Source organism: Calonectris borealis, chromosome 4, assembly GCF_964195595.1.
Source record: "Calonectris borealis chromosome 4, bCalBor7.hap1.2, whole genome shotgun sequence".
Taxonomy (NCBI): domain Eukaryota; kingdom Metazoa; phylum Chordata; class Aves; order Procellariiformes; family Procellariidae; genus Calonectris; species Calonectris borealis.
In genome coordinates this window covers 76,282,799-76,305,094 of record NC_134315.1, presented here as the reverse complement: position 1 = coordinate 76,305,094, position 22,296 = coordinate 76,282,799, and the positions used below count along the sequence as shown (strand labels likewise).

General features: G+C 34.7%; 1 protein-coding gene across 2 annotated transcripts in view; it reads left to right on the top strand.

Moving 5' to 3' along the window:
- INTU (inturned planar cell polarity protein) overlaps window positions 1-22,296 on the top strand; it is a 50,488-nt gene that overhangs the window by 19,734 nt on the left and 8,458 nt on the right. For both annotated transcript variants that reach the window (XM_075150193.1, XM_075150192.1), the window contains exons 4-12: window positions 4,005-4,208; window positions 8,908-9,026; window positions 11,667-11,756; window positions 12,267-12,344; window positions 13,149-13,338; window positions 18,479-18,532; window positions 19,937-19,999; window positions 21,066-21,287; window positions 21,864-22,286. In XM_075150193.1, coding sequence (XP_075006294.1) covers window positions 4,005-4,208; window positions 8,908-9,026; window positions 11,667-11,756; window positions 12,267-12,344; window positions 13,149-13,338; window positions 18,479-18,532; window positions 19,937-19,999; window positions 21,066-21,287; window positions 21,864-22,286 — 1,443 coding nt within the window. The remainder of the gene's footprint in view (window positions 1-4,004; window positions 4,209-8,907; window positions 9,027-11,666; window positions 11,757-12,266; window positions 12,345-13,148; window positions 13,339-18,478; window positions 18,533-19,936; window positions 20,000-21,065; window positions 21,288-21,863; window positions 22,287-22,296) is intronic.

Genomic DNA, 22,296 nt, shown 5'->3' with positions numbered 1-22,296 from the left:
TCTCATTGTTATTATCATTTCCAGAATTTTGTTTTCCTTACCTCAGTTTAGGCAAACTAGCTTCTAGGCATGTAAGGGCTAGTTTAGTGTATGTGTTGAGCAACAGAAGTCCAAATGCTACATCTGTCTTTTTTTTTTTTTTTTTTTTTATGGCAGAACTGGTTCTGTTTGGGTGCTTGCATGTCACCTAATAAGATAAAGTCCCAATTCTGATTAAAGCATTGGATACCCCATCTAGAAGTTCTGTAGCAGTCACTGAATGTGACAGGACAAAGCAGACCCCGCAATCAATGCTTGAGATAGTATGATAAGTTATATTCTGCAGTCTATACAATTTTACATTTCTGTAATCAAAATAGCTGCTGTTTCCTATCACCACAACACAGGGAAGACAGAATAGGAGGGGGAAGATATGCTAAAAGAATATACTTTTCCTTACCCTGATACTCGGAAGTTGCAGAACCATTTTACCCAAAGCTTTCTAAAAATATTCAGCCCGAGGCAGACATTCAGAATCAGAAATTTCAGCCTGAAATTTTGAGTTACAGTTGTGCAAACCATAAGCACATGGAAAACAGAGACTTAAAACAGGAAATGGCAGGCAATCTTAAAAGGCAGGCAATGCCACCAACTCTGTCTATAATAAAATCCATATTCTAAGATATATAGCTTTCTTGCAGATAAACAGAAAGCATGCCTTTCTGGGTCAGACCAATGGTACAACAGCTACATTTTTCTGTTTCTTACACTGACAAATGTTTAAGTAAAGAGTATTCAGAAACAAATTAAATACAGAGTGACCTTCCCATCATACTTTTTCAGCTGCCAGCAGTCAATAGTTAGGGACTTGTTGGATCACTTACATGGTTGTACCTTCTTTTTTAATCTAGTTCTTAAAATTCCTTTGACTGCCATAGCATCCTGTAGCAGTGATTTACATAACTGATTTGTTACGTTCATTTTTGTTGGTTTTCAAACTTCCATCTAATTAAGTGAATTTCATACCACAGGTTCCTGTGTTATGAGGAGTAGTTAACTATCCATGTCTTATTCTTCATATCATTCCATGACTTGAGAGTTCTGTCATGTTCCACTTTTGTCACATCTTTCCTAAGCAGAAAAATGCCCATCTATGTACCTCATAGTTTGCTATTACTATCACCTTCATCAGTGCCTTCCTGCAGTTTGATTAAATTCTTTTTGAGAACTGTTCTAAGTATTGCGAATGTGTGCATGCTATGTATTTGTAGAGTGGAATACTAATATTTTCTGTGCTTTTCCCATTCTTCATTTCATTTCCTTTTCTGTTTTTTGCTGTGCATTAAACTGATTTTCTTCGGAGAAATGGAATCGAAGTTGTGAAAGATTCCATAGTCAGTATTTACAAAAGGGTACTTCAGTAGTCACATATTTAATCAGATCCTGTGCACTGCTCAGGACAGAGATCCATTTCTCCTCCACAAAAAAAAAAAATAGTTTTAAGGTATGTAGAAATGTAGTCTCTTGGTCATTTTCTATTACAGCATTTTCCAGCCTAGATAGTCTTTTTCACAGTAATTCTCTTTTTAAAGGCAGGAAATAGATTAGAACTTGGACAAAAGTAGAGAGGAACAGAAAATGACATGTTTTAAGCTGTTAGATAGAATCAAGAAGATTTGGAAAGGAACTTGTAGTCAAATTGCGGAGGGAGATCTTTCTCAAAATACCGTGACTTCACATCTGAGCAGTGCGGTATTGCCTACAGTGATGTGGGAGGCAGCATGGATGCCTACAGGATGAGGGAGAGTTAAAGTTCTGTTTGGCCCAATTTGTTTTGAGCTCTTGCTTGGAGGGCCATATTCTTGTGTCTCTAAGACAAGGCAGACTGAGTTTGGTTTTGTTGTTGTGTTTTTTTTTTAAATTGAGAGACTAAGAGATAGACTGCAGCAAGAATTACATCTGTGCGTCACTAGTTTAGAGATTGTAGCCTAAGTGTCATGAATAAGCGTCGACAGACAAGATGTAGTAGAAGTTAAGAGAAATAACAATTGAGTCTTGAGGAAATCTGCAAGAAGTTAAACAGGGTATGAGGAAAATCCGCTGAAATATATGTAGATGGAGTGGCAAAGAGAGATAACCGAGTCTCAGAATGCCAGAGAAGAAAACATACATCTATAAAATTGTGAATGATCAAGTTACTGCGTCTTAAGAAGCCATTGCTGCTTAGCTGGATGTTTCTGCTCCTCGAGGCCTGTTAATACGCAGTGTAATGAATTGAAACTGAAATGATGAAGAGAGAGCGAGTGATGAGTTACTGTCAGAAAAGGTGGTAGCACATGGCAGGAGAGCAGGATTGAATGCAATGCTGTTCCAGAGAATGAGAAGAGAAAAGAGAAAAAAGCTGATAGCAACCAAAATAGGAGAGGAAGAGATTAATGAGAAGTGTCGAGAGGGAGTAGAGTGGAATGGGAGGAAGGCAGACAGTGCATAAATGTTGTAGCTGGAAGAGCTGATGATGGCATTTCTCTCTGATCTAGTTTGACAGGCAGTGGATGTTTTAAAGCATCATTGTTTCTCGCTGGCACTCCTCTCTTTAAGGATGTGTATACACATACACAATTATGAAAATATAAATTATCTATATTTAAATGTTTAAATTACCTCTGCTTGGGCTTTTCAAATTTATTGCAACTGGGAAAATATAAACATTTTTTGTTGCATCAATCATTAGGCTAAACTGTCACTGACTTTAAAGAGAAGCAGGATTTGGTGTGATGTATTATGTTTAGAACTTCCCAGTCAATAGGCATGTTAAGGATACTTTAAGGCAGACAAACAATTTTGAGTAAAAACTATGAAAGAGGGAACTAAGAGTGTGCCTGCTTAGTCCAAATAGATATATTTCAGTCACTTTGAACAATGATGAAAACTAAGGTATCATCCAAGAAAATAAATCAATTTATTCTCCTCGGAAATTACGATTTTATGCTCAGTCAAGAGCTAGGTATTTCTCACATATCCTTCTTTCATACTTAGGATGAAGTGTTCATTCACAAAAAAAATAATTCCTCTTTCATTTCATGACTACTGGAACAAGTAAAATAATTTTTTTAAGGCAGTGCTCATAAAAAGGAGGTCTGTAAAGCAAATTTTGAAATGTATTTCCACATCAAGTTTGGATTTTGTGTTGCTTGTAAGCCAGGAAATATGTGTTTATTCTAAAACTCCTGGTTTTATTTGGGAAATAAAGAACAGTAAACCTCATGTATCTTTTTGATGAAGTAAGCTTAATCATCTAAACTTTAAGTTATTTTTTAAGAGAGAATGCTCTGTTAGTGCTTTATTTTTTTTCTTCTGAAGACATAATGCAGCAAGTGATGTAAACAATTTTTATACTTCTTGTTAGTTGTGTACAGTTGTTAAATATGGCAACAAAACTCTTATTTGCTGACTTTATAGTTTTAAAAAAAAAGTTAACATAGTGAAAATGTTGGCAGATTGAAAGAAGAATTGTTACTGAGTGTTACAAATTAAGACTTTTGCAGAGTAACGTAAATTGATTTTCCTGTGCAAATGTACCTGTCAGTGTGCTCAAAAAAGCAAAGAAATGCTCATGAAAAAGCCTTGGGGATATATACTTATGAAAGTGCTGACATTTTCAAAGAAGTCAAATATTGTGTGTGTTTCAAAAGGTTTTGTGTTCAAACAAACCCAGAGCAGTAAGTATATTTTTCCATTCTCAAAACCATAAGAATTAAGTATGAAAACACACCAAACCACATGCTTACTCACATGGTTTATAGAGCACGTAATAGCTGGCTTTGTCCTTAATAATAGATGGTAATGTAATGCTGAATATATAATTGGTTTTCTTGAAACAGCACGAATTTTTTGAATGCTTACATCTTTGTCAGTAAAGCTAAGAAAGGGCTTAAATCTCTTAAAGGGCTCCAACTGCATTTATTTCATCTGATATTAGAACGTAAGTACAGCCTCATTTTCACAATAATTAATTATCTTAATAGGTTAAACTTACGTTTGAAACGTCAATATTTGAGCCTGAAGGAACTTCTCAGGAAAGGTATAAACGGGCACAGACGAGTATGAACAATCTGGTTCGGCTCTTGTGGGGAGAAGATAGTACAGACCTTCAACAGGCTATACAAGATGTGCCTCATATTGTTATGTTCCTCACACTGAAACTGGACTCTGAAACATCTAAGGATGAGGTAAGTGGCTAACTAAATAAAACTGAAGATGAAGGGTAACAACTGACAACAGCAACTGCTATGCCTTTTGATGTACAAAAAAAAAAAAAATCTTGCTAATCATTTTGAGTAGTGAATAGTCCGTAAAATGTCCATTTTGACAGAAATAAGGCCTGAAATTCCAGGGGAAAAAAATTAGCATCACTGCTGACAAACTCTAATTGGACTTGAAATGACTTCAGCGCTGCTGAATGTCTTTACATAAAGAGCAGGCTAGAGGTGTTAACAGACAAAGCAGAGATAAATTCAGAAGTTCGTTATTGTCTCTCAGATGCTCACTGGGATGTTTTCAATACGCCTCTCAAACTTGAACTATGAAATCTGCCTAGTCAAAAAAAAATTTCCCCCGCAGGAGCTGTTGGCAGTCCACATATATAATCAGTCTAGCTCCTCCTGTTTTGAAATGCTAATGTGCCTTTTCTTAGAGGACTCTTGCATGTCTGCTGTTTGCAATCAACTGTTGATTCTTGCTTGGGCAACATTTTTCAGCTACTGAAGTACTTTTCCTTTGTCCTGTAAAGCTTCCTTTGATATCTCTTTCCTTTTTGTGTTCTTCAGAAAAATTTTGCCAGTGTACATATAACCCACTGTAAGTTTGTGTAGATGTTGTTCATGATGTAGCCATAGCTACAAGTACTCCACTCAGAATGCAAGGACACAGAACAGTGTGGAGGGCTGAGTTTGGCCTCTTGCCTGATCTGAAAATGACAAATGGACAAAGTGGACTTTTTAGAAACAGACATTTGGAAAAAGACTCTTCTCCCCTTCTGTAAATTCTCCTTAGATTTAGCATAGTGCCCCACTTATATTATCTGTGATGTGGAGATATCAAATGAAGCACAAGTTTTGCCAGTCCCCAGGGACTGGGATGGCAGGACAGTGATGGGAATGGAGAGCAGAAGAAAGACGTTTTGCTTTCTCTCCCCTGGAATTAATCCTTAGATCCAGTCAGGGCTCCATCCCTTCTCTGAGATGTCTTTATTTTTTTGATACTGTTTTTCAACTGATACAAGTCTGTATTGCTCTGCTGGTGATGTGTAATAGAGAAAAAGTGTTACAACTACACATAATGGAGTTTAATTTTATTTTCTAGAGACAGGGTTGGGGAGGAGAACCCTAGAAAATTACGTGATACCATAATATCATGTGAAAAATGTGAAGTTTGCAGAGTCAAGTGGTTGAAAGCTAGGAAATGACAGATTTATGGCTACTTGTGCAACTTTAATTCAGCCCTTTTGTACATACGCAGCATGACATTGTCTTTAAGTATTACATTTTTTCTGAAAGATGCCTGTCGTGTGCAGAGGACAAGATGGATAGATGAGTGTTTATAATTAAGGCTTATTAGGGAACCATAAATCCAGTACTTCATAATTCTGGAGTACGTGATTTTGCAATATAAATCATGCTCTTAACGTATTATTTTTAAGGTAATGTATGCTTTGTTGCTTATTACAGCAAGATACTAACACTATAAGCTCTGGTTTGCAGCTCTTTCCAATCCCGTTTAAGAGACTACATTTTTTCATGAGAGGTATCTTCAGCAGAAATTAGTTTATACAAGTGTCTCTGATAATTATTACCTTTTTTTTTTTTTTTAAATAGCGTTGCAACTAGGCAAGGTCATTCTGTGCTCTTTTTCCCACCCAGAGACTGCTTCTATTAAAACATACGATACTGCGGTATTTTTCTGCTTTGTTATTTCCTTGTAACAAAAATGAAAAGAGCTCATTTAGCTGTGAATTAAATAAACTTAAGATGCTTTATCGAAGTTCACTTACATATTGCAAATAGTTCTTTTTTTCTTCAATTCTAAGTTTGTAGTCCAAGACTGCTATGTTATGTGGATAGAACAGCTATGGACAATTTCTTTAGACTTAAAGACCAGTGTTTTCTTGGTCATATAAACTTTATGAAATATTAAAAAAAAAAATTATTTCAGGGCCTCTGGCTCCTCTGTTGGTAGGTGAATAGATATGCAAATGTCTAATTGCAATTCCTGCACTTCAGAGTAAATGGAGTACTGCTTTCTTGCCCCATTATTTCTTTACACTCTCTCAAGAAACAGGATTAACCCTGAATGTTGAGCAGAGGTAAAAGAGGGATTGCAATGCACTTGTTCTCCCTTCATACCATGGAAGAATTGTTTCCTGAGAAGTCTTGGCAGTTATGCAGCCCCAAATAGTCTCTAATGTTGAGAGATGCTTTGCTCGTGTAATCAAGCTCTTTGTAACATTTCCTAACAAAAGAATGCCGCCTTCTTCAAGGCGTTTGTCTTTAAAATCATATGCTGAACAGTAAGCAACATTTATCCTGTAGATGTACTGTTCCAGATTTATTTTACGGTAGTACTTCAAGTTAGCAGTGAAGTTATACACCTATGCTATATTGCACAATAAAAATATAATGATCCTTTACTAAGCTTCTTTACCCATATCCAAAGGAGGCACGGTATGCAGATCACATCCATGTAAACAATGACAACTAGAACTAGTAACTAATTCTTCCACTTGTGAGCTTTTGGCACCCAAAAATAGAATTAATGAGCTCTAAGACTTGTAACCTCTATCTACTCAACTATAAAGGAAAGTAGTATTTGAAATCATTTAGGATGCGTGCATGCATGTGCGGAGTGTCCCATGTGATAATGATTTCAATGAGTAAGGTTGATCTTGTCTTTTCTATCTTTTATTTCAAGGTAGGTGTTACGATTATAACATACGTTATTTGTCCCAGCATACAACTCTAACATCTTTGTGTTTGAACTGATTTTGGTAATACCACATCTTAAAAGGAATAATGTTCATATTCCTCCTACATGATAGTGTTCCTGGAAGCATGTGTTTAGTTATACTTGCAAAGTAGGTATTACCTTCGTAGCTGTTAAGATAGCTTGGTTCATACAGACACTGACTTGTACTTCCTGTAGCGTTTCTCCCTGTTTTTATAATTTCTGAATTAATCTTTAAGAATTCATAGTTGTCTTTCATCTACTGTTTCTTTTTTAATCTTATGTAAGATGCAACTTAAAGCCTCTATTGTCAGTGCACTGTGTTCGGAGATCATAGGTTTTTAGGTGGTTGGCACCATTTTGACACAATTTCTTTTAGCCATGTTGTCAAGACTGCACTATTGGTTTTGGGTTTTTTTTTAATGTTATTTAGGCTCAGTTTGAGAAATTAGTAAAATAAAAATAAAAAAGGGAAGCTGTTTGATAAGCATTAGTTTAGATAGTCTGTCCAGGTTTGGGTTTTTTGAGTTGAGGGAGGGTTTACACTTTTTAAGAAATAAGCTACTTCTCATTTATTAATTCCATTCTCAGTGGCCTATGAACTTTTGCCTTGCTTTGAAGACAGCTGATCTTGTGTGGTGGTATGTGCTAAACCTTGCTAACTCATTAATATATATATGTGATACAGCTATGACCTTTTGTTACAGTTGTCTTTTCTTTCCCTGGGAAAGCGTACAGATAATTCTCAAATGAATTTTTTGTAAAGGCCCTAGTTCTTAGTGAGGAGGAAAAAAGGCTCTTTCTAGCCCTTTGTTGTGTTGTAATTAGAAAATGGCAGGTTTTACTCCAGCTGAGGGATTGATTCAGGAAAAAAAAACCCATGTCACTAATGAGTATTTGAAAATAGAGCTGATTAAATTGGATAAGAATGAAGAGTTTGCCAGGTCCTTCTGTAATGAAACTTTACATTCTTTTAATCTTGATGAAGGAAAATTTTCTAATGGGTATTGGCACTGGCTGGATGTGCTTAGAGACATAAATAGGAAAATTAATCATGTCTGTGTTTCTTTTGTTTGTGTAGAAAAATAATTTACTATACTCTTTGCATTGGCTAGGCTTAATATTACATGCATTATTTCTGGCCCATCGTGATTTGTCAGAAAGCAATAAATGTGGGGGAATCATATGTTTGCTTATTACTATATTTTTATGGTTGCTGAAATAATTAATGTAAAATTTTTGAAAATGCTTACATAAAAAAAATTTTTAAAAAATGGTTAGAAAAATAAAAATAATTGTCAGATATTTAACTCTACTGATCTTCAGTTTCAAGATTACTTCTTTACGAGTATCCTCACACAGATGGTCAGGTTTGGTGATAAAATTGTTAATGGTGTATATGTTATTTGGGTATATACCTTAGTTATATTTTGTGTTACACATGTAAAGCAATTAGATAGGGTTATATAAAGAGATTGGAGTTTTCATATTCTTATTGTTGGTTTTAAAGAGCTGTATGTTTGTTGATTTAAATTACAATTTAAATATTAAAAGAACCATACAAATATTAGCTATCTCTTGGAATCAGATTTGTTAACAGTGTACTTTAAGCTGTAAAATGCAGTGGCCATACTGTTTGTCATTTTATGTTTCTCCATATAATAATGATTCTAAATAAGTCCTACTTTTCTATAAAATAGAAAAGTTAAAACTGTCAGAAGCATTCATGTGCATTTTAGAACTTTCCAGTATGCCCGTGCAGACCACCGCTTGTTTTGATACCATGTGAAAGTATATGATAAAAGCTTTCATGTTTAGAAAAAAATTGATGCCAGGAAAAAAAATCGTTATCTTGTTCTCTGTGGGGGTTTTTTTGTGGTTTTGTTCTTGGTTTTGCTTTGCTTAACTAACAGCTAACTTTCTTCACAGCAAGAAATTCTTTATCAGTTCCCCATATCAGAAGCATCCCAAAAACTGAAAAGTGTGAGAGGAATATTTCTCACACTATCTGACATACTGGAAAGTGTTACTGGTACCCAGATTATCAGGTAAAAGTATTTGAAATGTAATGTATTACTACTTTTATTATTTTATACATATATGTACAGAAAAACAGCCATGGGTCATGCATCAAGTTCTAGACAAAACAAGAGTGACTCTACCTGTTAGGCAGTAATGTTCTAACTAGAACAGCGTGCCTGAAATTGGACTGCTCAGCCTGGATGTACGTTGATTTGGGGGAATTTCTTTGTCATGGGTAGCAATGGCTAGGATTTTTAGTTCAGTGAAATTGTTTTTAGATCCTGTCTTAGATCTCTTAAAACATCCTTATCTAAACTGGGATTCCATGGCACTGTACTATTGCAGACGGGAAATTCTACGATAGCTTCAATCATATTTTAAAAAATTTTAAAAAAGATAAAATGTAATTCAGTTAAATTTATGAGTGCTTGCTACTTTTAAATTCATTTTATTTCACATTCAGCTTGCAACATCTGAAAGATTTTTGTATCCACAGACCAGGACTCTAGTAAGAAGTGTAATAAAAATGACTCCCGAGTTTTTGGAGCAGTGTAGGGGTGGTGGAGATATGTCAAGAGATTATTGAATATTTAAAGGTAGATGATTTTCTGATAGAATAATTAGAAGTGAGATAGCAGGTATCACTTTGCAGTTTCACACTTCTTCCCACTGAGAATCAGTATATGAGTTTACATCTTTTGGGGGTCTCTTCTCTTTTGCACATCAGTGCCTTGTGTGTCAGACATAAGACCTGGATGGGTATAAAAAAGCCAAATGTAAGTGGCATTTCAGGCCCAAGAATACAGAGTGCAAGCAATAGTGCAGTAGTGAACAGCATTGGCAATAATAGGGAATTCCTCAAAAGGCAAAAAGCCTGTTTAATATATTTAACTTGGGTTTTCCATTGATAAATTTTTCCTTAAAAGGAGTTCTTGAAGTGCTTTTGAATATTTTTGCTTACCAGAAAATTAATACTGGTTAATTTACTTTTGTTTACATTTGTTTCTTCTAATTTTTTTTTTCTCAGATTTGTTGGTATCCTGCTGTTTTGAGTAAGAAGTTTTAACACTGAGTTTTAACCATGCTTATAACTTCCTAGTTAATAAGTTACTAAAAGTCATGTTGCTGATTTAGCGATCAATAGAAATGTGGATTTACTCCATTAGCAGCAGGTATCAAACACAAGCTTTTGATCTTTTGCATATAACAGTATTTTAATGCAATGCCACATTAATTAGCACTGAAGTATGTTAACTCCTCTTAAATGCTTATGCATTATTAATGGAAATTCTCCTATATAGAAGCATTTTTGGACATGTCCAGATTTTCAAACACATCCAAAAGACAAATCAATCTGTTGTTTGATGATCTATACCTACAGTATTGTCAGAAATACAATACAGAAATTCATGATAGCGTAGATTCACCTTTCCTGTTAAGGTTCTCAATTTCCCATTTTTGAGTTCTAAAAATATAAAAGCACTTCTGCTGGTCTCTGTGGACTGTCTCATTTTTTCAAAAAATATAATAGATAATCCCCAGCACTCCTATGAAGCTTTTTCTGTCAGAGGAGTATTGTGTCTGCACATGTATTGTGTATCTTTTGGGATGGGGATGTTTACTTCTTTGTAGTTAATTGTATTATAAATACATAACTTGTTTTGTTTGGAAAGCACTTTTGGTTACATGAAGGATAAAAATTTTCTTGTGATCTGCAGAAATACTAACGTATTTCTTAACTAATGAAATGACAGTATTGTTTTATTCAGTACCATCAATTTTACAGTATGAGTGAGTTGGTGAAGCAAGTTAATCATGGAGCCATATCCTAAAAATTAAATTCTTGAATCTTTCAAGCTTAAACTAAAGTTAACCTTTTTTCACTTTGCAGCAGTGTTATCTTGTTATTTAAAATTTCTAACATGATAGTAAGAAAGGTGGGGTTTTGCTCTAAATTTCGAGTTCAAGATATTTACAGGCCTTGGTTTTAGCAGCAACCAGTACATTTAATCTGATAATGCATGGTTTACTGCTAGTTAGAACATTGGGTCTAATTCTGTTTCATATTCTAATCCACTCTATGGTTCAAATGAAAGTTCTCTGTGTCTTTCTGGGATTGCTGAGCTTCGTAGAGCAATTTTCTATACAAGGAGATAGCACGAGAATTCAAGCTTATGTTTATCACACAGGTAATATGTTCAAATACCTCTTGGGCTTGTTTTCAAAACGTGTGAAGTCTTTTTAAATGATTTTGTGAGTGACTACTATGTTCAGAACCTTCATTAGTACCTCCGGTTGCCTCACTGTGACCTGAAATGGCATTTATTTTCTAAGTTGATTGTGTTAAAAGCTAGGCAGGAAGACCTTTAAAGAGCATCTGAATCATTCAGAAGACAACTGTGGCGCTTCAGTAGTGGTCGTTCATCCTTTATGTTTATATACTTGAAAATGTTGTTACTACTGGTGTGATCTGTTTGGAATAGAAATCAGAGAGTCTCTGAGTTCTGTAATAGTTAATATAATTACCTAGCCCAGTTGCATGCATGTGATTATAGATGAGCATAAGACTTTGCATATAAAATACATATAAATTATTCTGGCTTATAATGGTGGTCTTTTATAACTTCATAGTGTTAACAGAAGTACTTCTGGTTTAATTTTTCTAGTTCCTCCCTTTTCTTATGCGGAAAACTGGTTCAAGTTGTTTACTGGAAAGAATCTGACAAGTTGCTTGTGATTGGCCTTCCTGAAGAAAAGTGAGTTTCAAAGATAATGCCTTGTTTTCCTTTTAATTTTATTTTATTTCCTATTATGTGTCCTCAAATTGTACTCTTCCACCAAAAAAGCAAGAAAAGGAGGGCTTACAATGTACTCTTTTTACTATAACTAGTTTCTATACCTGTGATTTTTGATTGACTTTGTTCGCATCTTTTATATATCCGTTGTTACAGTTTCTGTTTCATTTCCTCTAAAGGGAATAAGGTCTCATTAGATTTCAGAAATGCACGTAGGCTAGAAAACAGTCATTTTCAGTGTTTGGTAAAGGCGAGTCCTGATTAGAGGCTACTGAATAACAGCAGTAATATTACATATTTATGTGTTCTAGGAGGACTTTTGGGGTTTTTTTCCCCAGCTTCACTACTGTCTTGTCATCATGGGCGAGGAAATCTCTCATAAGGTCCAATGAAGAATTTTTTGTTTGCCTATGCTTATTCACAGTAAAGATGTTATAAACATGGCTGTACGTTTGAATTTTTATTTTTTAGTGTGCCACTTTCTCAGCTGAGGAACATGATTGAAGATGTTGTCAGGACCTTGAAATTTATGTACAGTTCTTTAGACAGGTGAGTTCTTTCAAAAGTATTTTCTTTTCAGTCACTCATTTTTCATTGATGCTCACTGAAAAAGACAGCTAGTAGCATTAATTTTAATGTTTACATGGAATTTCTTTGCATGTTCCTTTATACTTGCACAAAAAACAGAATTCTTGCCTTTTTGTTTCAGTCTTAACACTAGTAAGACTCTTTAAACAGTCTTCATTACTTCAGAACGTTTTGTCCTTGATTAGGTTAAATCATTCATATAATCTAAGTCACTGTGGATGTCAACAACACTCTGCAAATGTTATCCTTTTGGGTTAAAGCACTGTCTGTAAAACGTACGTATGAATCAGTGTTATATTTTTAATAAAGTAAACACTCCAGACTTCTCAACTTTATTTGGCAGAGTGACTGTCTTTCTCTGCATTTGGAAATCACCCAGAAAATTTTCAGTCTGACTGTAACCTAAATAAAATTGCCAAGGTAGGCTATTCATATGCTTGCATTCAATTCGGGGTTAAAGTGTGTATGCCATAGAGAAAGAAGAATAATCATCTTAATTTCCAAAAGGATGAAGCTGATCATTGTCTCAGCTTAAGTTGCTCTAAGACATCTACTATAATGCTGTACAGCTTTAGTTTTTTCTTTGTTTGTAGGTACTGCCTAGATATTAGCCTAGTGGGTTTTTCATGTTTAAAATTAATGGTAAAAAAAAAAAAATCCAAGTGTAGTATCATGCTCTAAAGAGACTTTTATAGCACAGAGGGTTATATAAACAAGCTACAAGCTTCTCAATGTTATTCTAACTTGGAGTTCATGTTTGTTCAGTGCTTTTTGCCAGGTGGAAAATGTTTCTCGCCTGGACCATTTTTTCAACCTGTTCTTCCAGCGTGCGCTTCAGCCTGCAAGACTCAAGTCAAACGCCAGCCCCAGTGCTCAGCACTATGATACCTGCAGTGCGTTATTCTTAGACAATCTCCCAGGCTTGCGCTGGCTGACGTTGCCTCAGGAAATCAAGGTAATGTCATTTTCAGATCTCTCTAGAAAAAATTGTATATGAGAGGCCAGAAAATTGATGCAGGTATCTTCTGCTGTTATTGTGTAATTTACATAAGTGCTTTGCCCATCCCAAACCACCCATTTTCCTACAGGATCCTTTATTTAAGTTCGGAACCACACAGTCATTCTCACAGGAAACAGATTGCTATTATGAGTGTAGTTTGGTGACTTTAGTGTTTTCTAGGAAGAGAATATGATGACAAAGGAATTAAACTTTATTTAAAAAAAAAAAAAAAAATATATATATGCACACACACACATATATCTCTAACAGCAAGCATATGCAGTAGGGAAAGCAGCCCCTGGTATGTAGCTTTATGTTTGATTTTGACCATTTAAGTATTTTCCAGGTAGAAAATACTACTCCAGAAGCCCATGCATAACTTGTAATTTAGGAGAGTTATAAATGGCTGTTGCAGAATCAAAATAAATATTCATACATCATTTGTTTGACACTATACGGGTACAGCTTTTCTGCACCATTTCACTGTGTCTGGGTACCTCCCAGTTAGAAATTGAGTTGTGCTTTAAGCAGTAGTAAGACAAAAGCTAGATCACAGTAAATAGCATTATAGTTTTCAGTCTTAAACCTCATTTCATGGCTTTAAGAAGTTAAAATAGGGATCATTAAGATAATTACTTGTAAAGTAATTTTTTTTTAATAAAAATAGTAGATTTTATATAAGTGTGATACATAATCCCTGCCAAGTCTTCTCTGAAGTGGTTTTTCATATACACTGTAGAATTGATGTTATTAGACCAAAATACATAAAGGTGATATTTCTCCAATTCGAAACAAGTGTAACAATGTTTGTACAAGAGAAAACAATCCCAAGGAGATTTCAGCAGTGGAGTTGTAAGACCAACACATATTTCATTCATTCAGAAATCTATGGTATTATTTGGAATTACATATTCATTTGAATTACACAAAATGAAAATTGAATTCAGATTGAATTATGCAAAACAAAGTCTGCAACAGGGATTGCAACTAGAAAAACTTTGTCTTGCTGGGTGGCAGATTCTATAACACAGTTCCAGCATAGTTTGGCTCTGCATAAATAAGCAAGTCCTAGCCGTGTTGTACAGTAGTTGGCAGACAAGCTTATTATAATACCTTTTATCAATGTGGTAAGTTCTGCAAAATGAACAGGACAATCTCAGAGAATGTAGGGGAAAACTTTTACGAAATTACATTTAGGACAAAAGCTGATAATTGTCTTATGTACAAAAGTTCCTCTGAAATGTTTTTGCTTGTATGATTTTTTTTTCTGTTGTGTATCCAGATCATCTTTCAATATGTTTTTTTTTTTTAAAGCTCCTGTGGATATTTTTGTTAATTATGGAGTCAAATATATTCTTTAATAACACAACTGTATATGCGTTTGTTTAGAAACAAACCAGAAGGCTTCCCTTACTGCTTCAAAGGGCTTGTAGTTTCCAATTTTTTTCTCTGTTTTCATGTTACAATTTGTTATGAAGTCATTTAGCATCACTGCCTAAGGGTTTTGTGTTCCATGTAAAGCATTGCTAGAATATGTTTTGATCTGACAGTAGGTTCAGGTGTAGATAACTGGGTCTCGCTAAGTGCAGTTTGCTGCTTTATTTTCAGTTATACTGGAAGTACAGAAATCAATGTGTACTTTCAAGACATGGTGATCATGAAATGATTGCTTTTAAGTTTCTCATCAGAAAGACCTTCTGGGACTTTTGTGTGGCACAGAGTAGATGAAAGCTGTCCTTCCCCCACCCCAACTCCTATTTTCTCTGTTTTCTTAAATGAAAAGCTCTATTCTTGGAAGACGGTACAGTCCACTTGGATAAATAAAACATCCACAAGAAATTATTTTGTAGACCACTAAAGCAAAAATTTAAGCTGGGGGCTTAAGGGCTGAAGATATTATAAGTACCCTGGCTCTCTCCTGGCTTTTTTTTTTCCTTCCAATTTCTATAATCTCAGTATTAATAGTTGTTATTCCTTTGTAGGTTTTATTAATGTTTCTTATTTTAATCCTATAGAGGTTTTTTTTCCTAATTAGGTTTTTAGCCTTATAGCAAAATAAGGTTAAAAATAAGGCAAAATGAGGCTTCTTCACTTTATTGAATTTGTAGTGACTTGGGATAGTATCCATCTTGCCTTCTTTTAGAGCTATGATTATAAATGACTATGGTTGAGGTGCTAATCCTGAACTCTTCCTATTATTTAATGGGGAAAATCTGGTACTTTAATAGTAATTCAACTGCTCGACTTCAGCTGTTTACTTTAGTATTAGATGAATCATGCCTTAGGACTCCTGTGGCTTCATCTGCATTAACTATGAGAGAACCTGAAGTGGAAGGACTAGCTCAAATAGAGAATATCTACACTGTAGGTATTTAATGAAATGCAGTCTCATTCAAGGAACTAAACATATGACTAAGTAGCTAATTACTGTTTAAATCGGCTGGCCTTTAATGAGACAGACATATTATAAAATTGGACCTCTTTTTCTATTTAGAGCAATCATTTGACGTATAATATAAAAACTCTAATGTGTGATTCCAGTTGAGAAGGCAATTTTCCATACAGCGCATATACTTCAATTGCAATTTGGTAATATTTTACATATTGTCCTGCATTCAAGAAGTGTTAGATATCAGACGTTGTAGTAAGGTACAATGGACCCCTTAGATTGTCAGTCATTTCACTTCAGGGCCTAAAGTGGCTGAAAGAAAAATTCACTGCATTTTCACTTTCCATCCTCTTGAACATTAGAGAATCTAGGATTCATTTTTGCCTTTGTGATTTTTAAATATTTTCAACTCCGCAACTAGGAAGTTATTTTCCATATCATGTGAAGAGTTGTTTGCATATTATATTTGAGTTAATACGTGTATGGCAGTTTTTACAAAATTTCACAGGAAAAAATAATTTCATTAAGATGGGATTATGTTTAGAATATGTTAGTCTTGTAATGGTTGAGTTAGTTTTTTAATGAGTATTTGCCATGATTTAATGCAAATGAAACAGCTGGGAAATTATTTGTAAGCTTGTCGATAAGGCTAGTTACTCCATTATCCACACTTATTTTATCAGCAACAGCAAAAGAAATGAACATTGTACTCACTAAAAGTGAGCTGTATGATGGAAAATTGAAAGTGCTTCTCAGAATGGCCCTGCAAAAGGACTGAGTCTGGATGTTCAAATTGACCTTACTTCTTTAATTTATAGGGTCTTTATATGAGGATAATATTAACTAAGACTTTCCTGGTTTTCTGATTTTTATGTTTAATAAGATGTCATGTACAATTTTCATAAAAGTGTGTTCGGAGGGGAAAGGATGAAGTGGTAAGTCTTTCAACTTTACTATTGACAGGGTTTGCAGAATTATTTCAGGTTTGCTACTATTCAGTAATAGAAGTTGCCATGGTCATTGCAAGCTATGCATCACTCAATGCTATTTGTTACCAAACAGATTTCTGTTTGCTGGTGTGGCCTTCTCCCTCTTTTCTCCATAATACAAGTTGTCTTCTCCTTTATCTTTAGTAGCAGACTGATAATGACTTGGTTCTTTCCACCCTGCCCTGTAGTATGTGTCTAGATCCATTTTTGCGAACTGTGCCTGAGGCCACTGTTTGCGACGATTTTAGTCAGACTTCTGCTTTTATAATATGCATATATGAACACCCGGTTATATATGTTTTAGCTACAGAAGTACATATTTATAGAGTGTCTCAGAAAAGTTTCTTTCATGTCATAACTCCAGAGCTAAATCTACTATCCAGGTGAAAAATGTAGAGGTGCGCACATAGTCCTGTAACATGCCTGTCCACTCACTTGCAAAATCCATGCTCCGTAACTGAAGGGAATAAAATGTTTATGCAACACGTAGTTGTAGAATATGGTCAGTCAGCAACCTAATAGATACTTGAAATGCAACTTAGTGCACCTCTAACTGTTGTCACACATTTTTTTCCCTATCTAGGAAATGGCACTTTTTTTTCTTGTACTATTTGGTGATCAGTTTTTTTTTTTTCCCCTCCATGCTTTTTTCTTTTCTTTTCTCCCAAGTTTCTGTAGAGAAACGCTATTACGCTTTGTTCTCTAGTTTAGCTTGCAGGTTGTTTCGTCTTGTAAAATTGTAGATTTTAAAGGGATTTAGGGAACAACGTAGTTGATATTTATGATACAGACATCGCTTTCCAAAATTGTCTGAGATCATCCACATTTTCCAGGAAAATTTTTTGTTGCAGAAGATAAAATTTCTGGTTAAGTTTTGGTGAAGACCTTTATATTCTGTAAGGAATATAAAACTAAAAGTGTCATTCTTTGTTGGGCAGAAAGCCATTTAAATTTTAACTGGGGAAAAGCTGAGAGACTGGTTAGTTGTTGACTGCCAACAGCCTCACTGACATTTCTCTGTTTGAAAAACTGGCTGTATTTCAATTAGAGGCAGCCTGTTAATACAGCCCAAGAAGTTTGTAATGATGGGGTTTAGGTTCTTTTCATAAAGTAGCACATTTATGTCATGAACTTCAGTGCCTAGTACCATGTTCTTTAAAGGAAAGTATTTTCAGTAAAACTTCAGTAAAGCTCTTGTAGTTAGACAAATAAGCAAGCTTAAAGCGGTTTCAGTAGAACAAAGATAATGTGTGAGAAAGTTTTGGCAATTTCCATAGGGACAAAAACTAAATCCATTGTGAAAAAGATTTTTCTAATAACTCAGTTGGATACAATAGCTTGCCAGATTTCAGAGTTGTCTCTAGCCTTCAAGGGGTGGTCTCTAGACCTCATGTTTTAAAGCACGCTGAAAGTAAGAGTGACATCTCCTTTATACCAAACAGTGGGTTCAGCAGTCGCGCAAGCAGAGAAATTTTACAGTTTCAAAGAAGAGAGAAATACGTAGCAATTAAGAAGGATTTTTCTTTAATCTGATGAATTGAGGTGTTCTTGATATTTGATATGACTACTGAAAAGTATGTGCAAATTTTTGTCTATTCACTTTGTACTTGTGAATCCTAATCTTCTGAGACTAGCAAGATAGAACGAACTATACTATTATTAAGTAATGTTAATGTGTTGGAAATCTCTATTAAAATGTACTGTTTAAATATTTCAGATGGAAATTGACACAGCACTAAGTGATTTGGAAGCAGCTGACTTTGCAGAGCTGGTAAACATTTTTTGTTGTTGTTTACACTGCACAGTATCTCTTTGCCTTGGTGTCATATTCAGTAGTTTAAAAAAGCACTAATTCCAACTCATCCACTTTTTTTAATCAAGTGAGAGTCAAAGTAAAGGTATATTTTATTATTCTTGTTTTAAAATAGCTCAATTTCACCCATTCCGTTTATCCTGAATTTCTCTCCATGGTTAACATCATAACTGTGTTATAATCCTATAGGATTAGTCACTGAAAACCCATGATTTACTATAATTTAAGTCCATGGGTTGTCTACAAGGACACTCAAATTTCCATATAGCTGACTGTTGTTACATTTCTTTTTTTGTATAGATAACCGTCTCCTTCCCAAGCAATTGTGAATAAACCTGAAACTTCTATGGAGCACTGAGAACTTAATTTTCCAGTTTATAGAAAGCAATTAGACATATTTTTATATGTCTAAAAAAGTTATAGAAGTTAGACATATTTTTAATACTGTAAAAGGAGATTTACTGAAGCATCCCTTGCTGTGCATGCTCTTTCCTGCGCTGTATAGGACAGTGAGGTGTAAATGTAGTGAAATTTCAGTTTGACTTTCTAATGAAAGAGCTTTCTTAAACTCATGTTCCAGAACAGTTATTTAAAAATTATTTTCTTTATAGGTATATTATAATTGAGCATAAAGATAACTTGTTTGATCACATATTTAGCATAACAATTTGGGACATACATACTCTTAATTACAAAAGATACTTAATGATTCTTAAAACCTAAAATACAAGGTAGGCAGACATGTAGTCCATCTTGCAAATGAATTTAAAAAAAGAGTCACTGTACTAAACAACCTGGATGATTATTTACAGAAAGCGATGTTTGTAAGTTGTAGTTTATTGCACAGAAATTGACTGCACCCACTTCATTTAAAATAAACTATATCCAACTAAAGATAGTGTTACTAATCTGAGAGCACTGGGCATCTAAATTAAAAGATCAATGAATGGGTATATTTTGGGTAAAATGTCAAATACTGGAAAAAAAATGCTTTGACTTGGAAGTTTTACTCTAGGAGGGCCTCTGGTGTCAATAGTTATGCTTCAGCTACTTTGCTGCTAAGAACTCTGAGAATTAGTATATCCTAATAAAAAATAGTTTATGGACAGATAAGAACTGAATAGGAAATCTGTTATTTTGAGCTGAAAATTGTAGTGACACAAAAATCAATAAGGTATTGAAACTTGGTATTTCACTTAACTGTTCACTATTAACTACTGTACTGATAATAAGAAGTGGTCAAAAATGAAAGTATTTAATAAGATACTGATTCCAATTGACTGGAATTAGTTGACTTGCATTTGGTAAATAAAATAAAAATTCTGAATTAAAAATTATACCATGCTTTTTTTCTCCCCACAGTCTGAAGATTATTACGACATGAGAAGATTATATATGATTATGGGCTCTTGTCTCTTCTACAAGGTAGTATTAGTGATTAAGGCCTAAAGATTAGGAAAATGCATCTGGAAATCTAACCCAGTCATGGAGTAACTCTTTTCTGAACCTCACAAATATGAAATAAATGTATGATTCCTTTAAACATATATTTCTAGTAACAGATCTAAAACTCAAACACCATAACAGAAAAAACTGATGTCAGGAAGCAATATGTACTATATGATGACTAAGAACAAAATACTTGTTTGAAACTGTCTTACGGGAATTTTGTGGCGTGTGATCCAAGGATTGGAGAGAGACAGTAATAAGAAAGTAATAAGAGTCAATTTAAGTAAAACTGTATGATATTCTCATAGGAATTTTTTTGTTCATTGCCATTTTTTAATAAAGATAACAGGTGATCTACCTTTAATCTGTCTTTAAATCAAAGACTTGAGAAATTGGATTGACAGCTTTTTTCACTTTGGCCTCATTTGTAAATTTATTTATCTTTATTAAATGTAGACAGTGTATTCAACAGTATAAAGAGGAAGATAACAGCCTTTTCTTTAAGGAAACTTACATTTTAAGGATTTTATCATGCAGTTGCTCTTTATGCTGGTAGTGTTATGAGACTAAACTGTTAGCACAAATGGAACTGCACAGTATCTACTATGACAGCGCTTTAACTGTAATGCCCTTAGTGCTAGAAACACTGTTTTGCTATGTATCATCTTTGGAAATTTTATTAATTCCAGTGAAAGCTCAGTATTTTTGGAGAGAGACTTAAATGAGAATTAAAGCACTTTAACTCCGTAGCTGTTTTGCAAGCTGTTAAAGGCATGCATTTCCCAGCTCCCCTTTGATAACTTGCATATATGCTGATGTTTTATTTGCTTATATTTCAGTATTTTGATTCATCAGATGTGGTGCAAAAGCTCAGCGTTATCTGTTGTACAACTGTATACCAAAAAGACAGTCTCTGGCCAGAAAGCTTAAAATCTTAATGCATGTGGAGCAGGGATATCTCTGTATGAAAAGTACTCTTAAGTGATAAGTGGTGGTGTTGTATTTCTTACTGAATACACTTCCTTTTCTGTGTTTAATTAAGGGTTACTTGATTGGTAATCACTTGCCAAAGGAAGATCTTATTGATATAGGTTTATATTGTCGGCACTATTGTCTGTTACCCTTGGCAGCAGAACAGAAGATTGGTCAGTTAGTGATATGGCGGGAAGTATTTCCACATCATCATATCCAGCCATGTGAAATTTCAAGTTTTACAGGATACAGGGAACCTGAAGCAAGATACTTTTTACTGATAGTTGGCTTGGTAAGTTGACATTTGCTGTATGCCCATTCGCTGATGGTCTGTTTTGCTGTTGTGTGTTGTCTATTGTTCACTAAGATCAACACTTTCCATGCATTTTATTTAGTAATTTTACAAAATATTCGTATTATAGCCATTTCATGGGATAGAATTTTTCAGAGGGTAGCATTTTTTTATAAGGCTTGCAAGTTTAAATATAAATTCTCATTATTTTTATGCCTTTTCACTTCAGTTGAAAATGTTTTTACTTGCATGATCTTGTATTTTCAGACAACTCATTTCAGAAATGTGTTTGGTTTTTTTTAAATGTGGCCTTCTTTTAAAGCAAAAAACTAATGAGTTTGTAAATGATAGCTTTTACAATAGCTTTTACGTTTGCATGATTAACTTAAATAACATAACAGAAAGATCTCCTTGGACATGATTTGATTAGGAAAAAAAAAAACCTCCTCTGGAGATGAGGAAGGAGTGTTGAATATAGTGCTGTATTTTGCCCAAGTATCAGATGAGATATAAGTATAATACAGCACATGCTGTATATTAAACCAAAGGCTAATGTTGCTACTTCTGTGTTTACAGAGACACTTTATGCTGTGTGTCCTGCTAGAGGCAGGAGGCTGTGCATCAAAAGCTATTGGGAATCCAGGACCAGACTGTATATATGTAGATCAAGTCAAAGCCACTATACTTCAACTGGAAGGAATAGATGCCAGCATAGAGGAAAGGCTAGATTCTCCTTCCATTCCAACTTTATCTTGTGCTGACTGGTTCCTTCCTGCAACACGTGACAAACTGGAGAGCTCGACCACCTCACCCATCCTAAGTAAGCTACAAAATACTTCCAAATCAGTAACCACTTCAGCAAGCAAAAGGACCCTGTTTGGTGACTCTTCCTTAACAACACGTAAGCCGAGCCCTACGAGAAACAGTGGAGGACCTGACCACGGTAATGAAGGTCCTGCGGAAGATGAAAGCAGTAATCCACAATCTGTAGTGGATCAGGTCTGAGAAC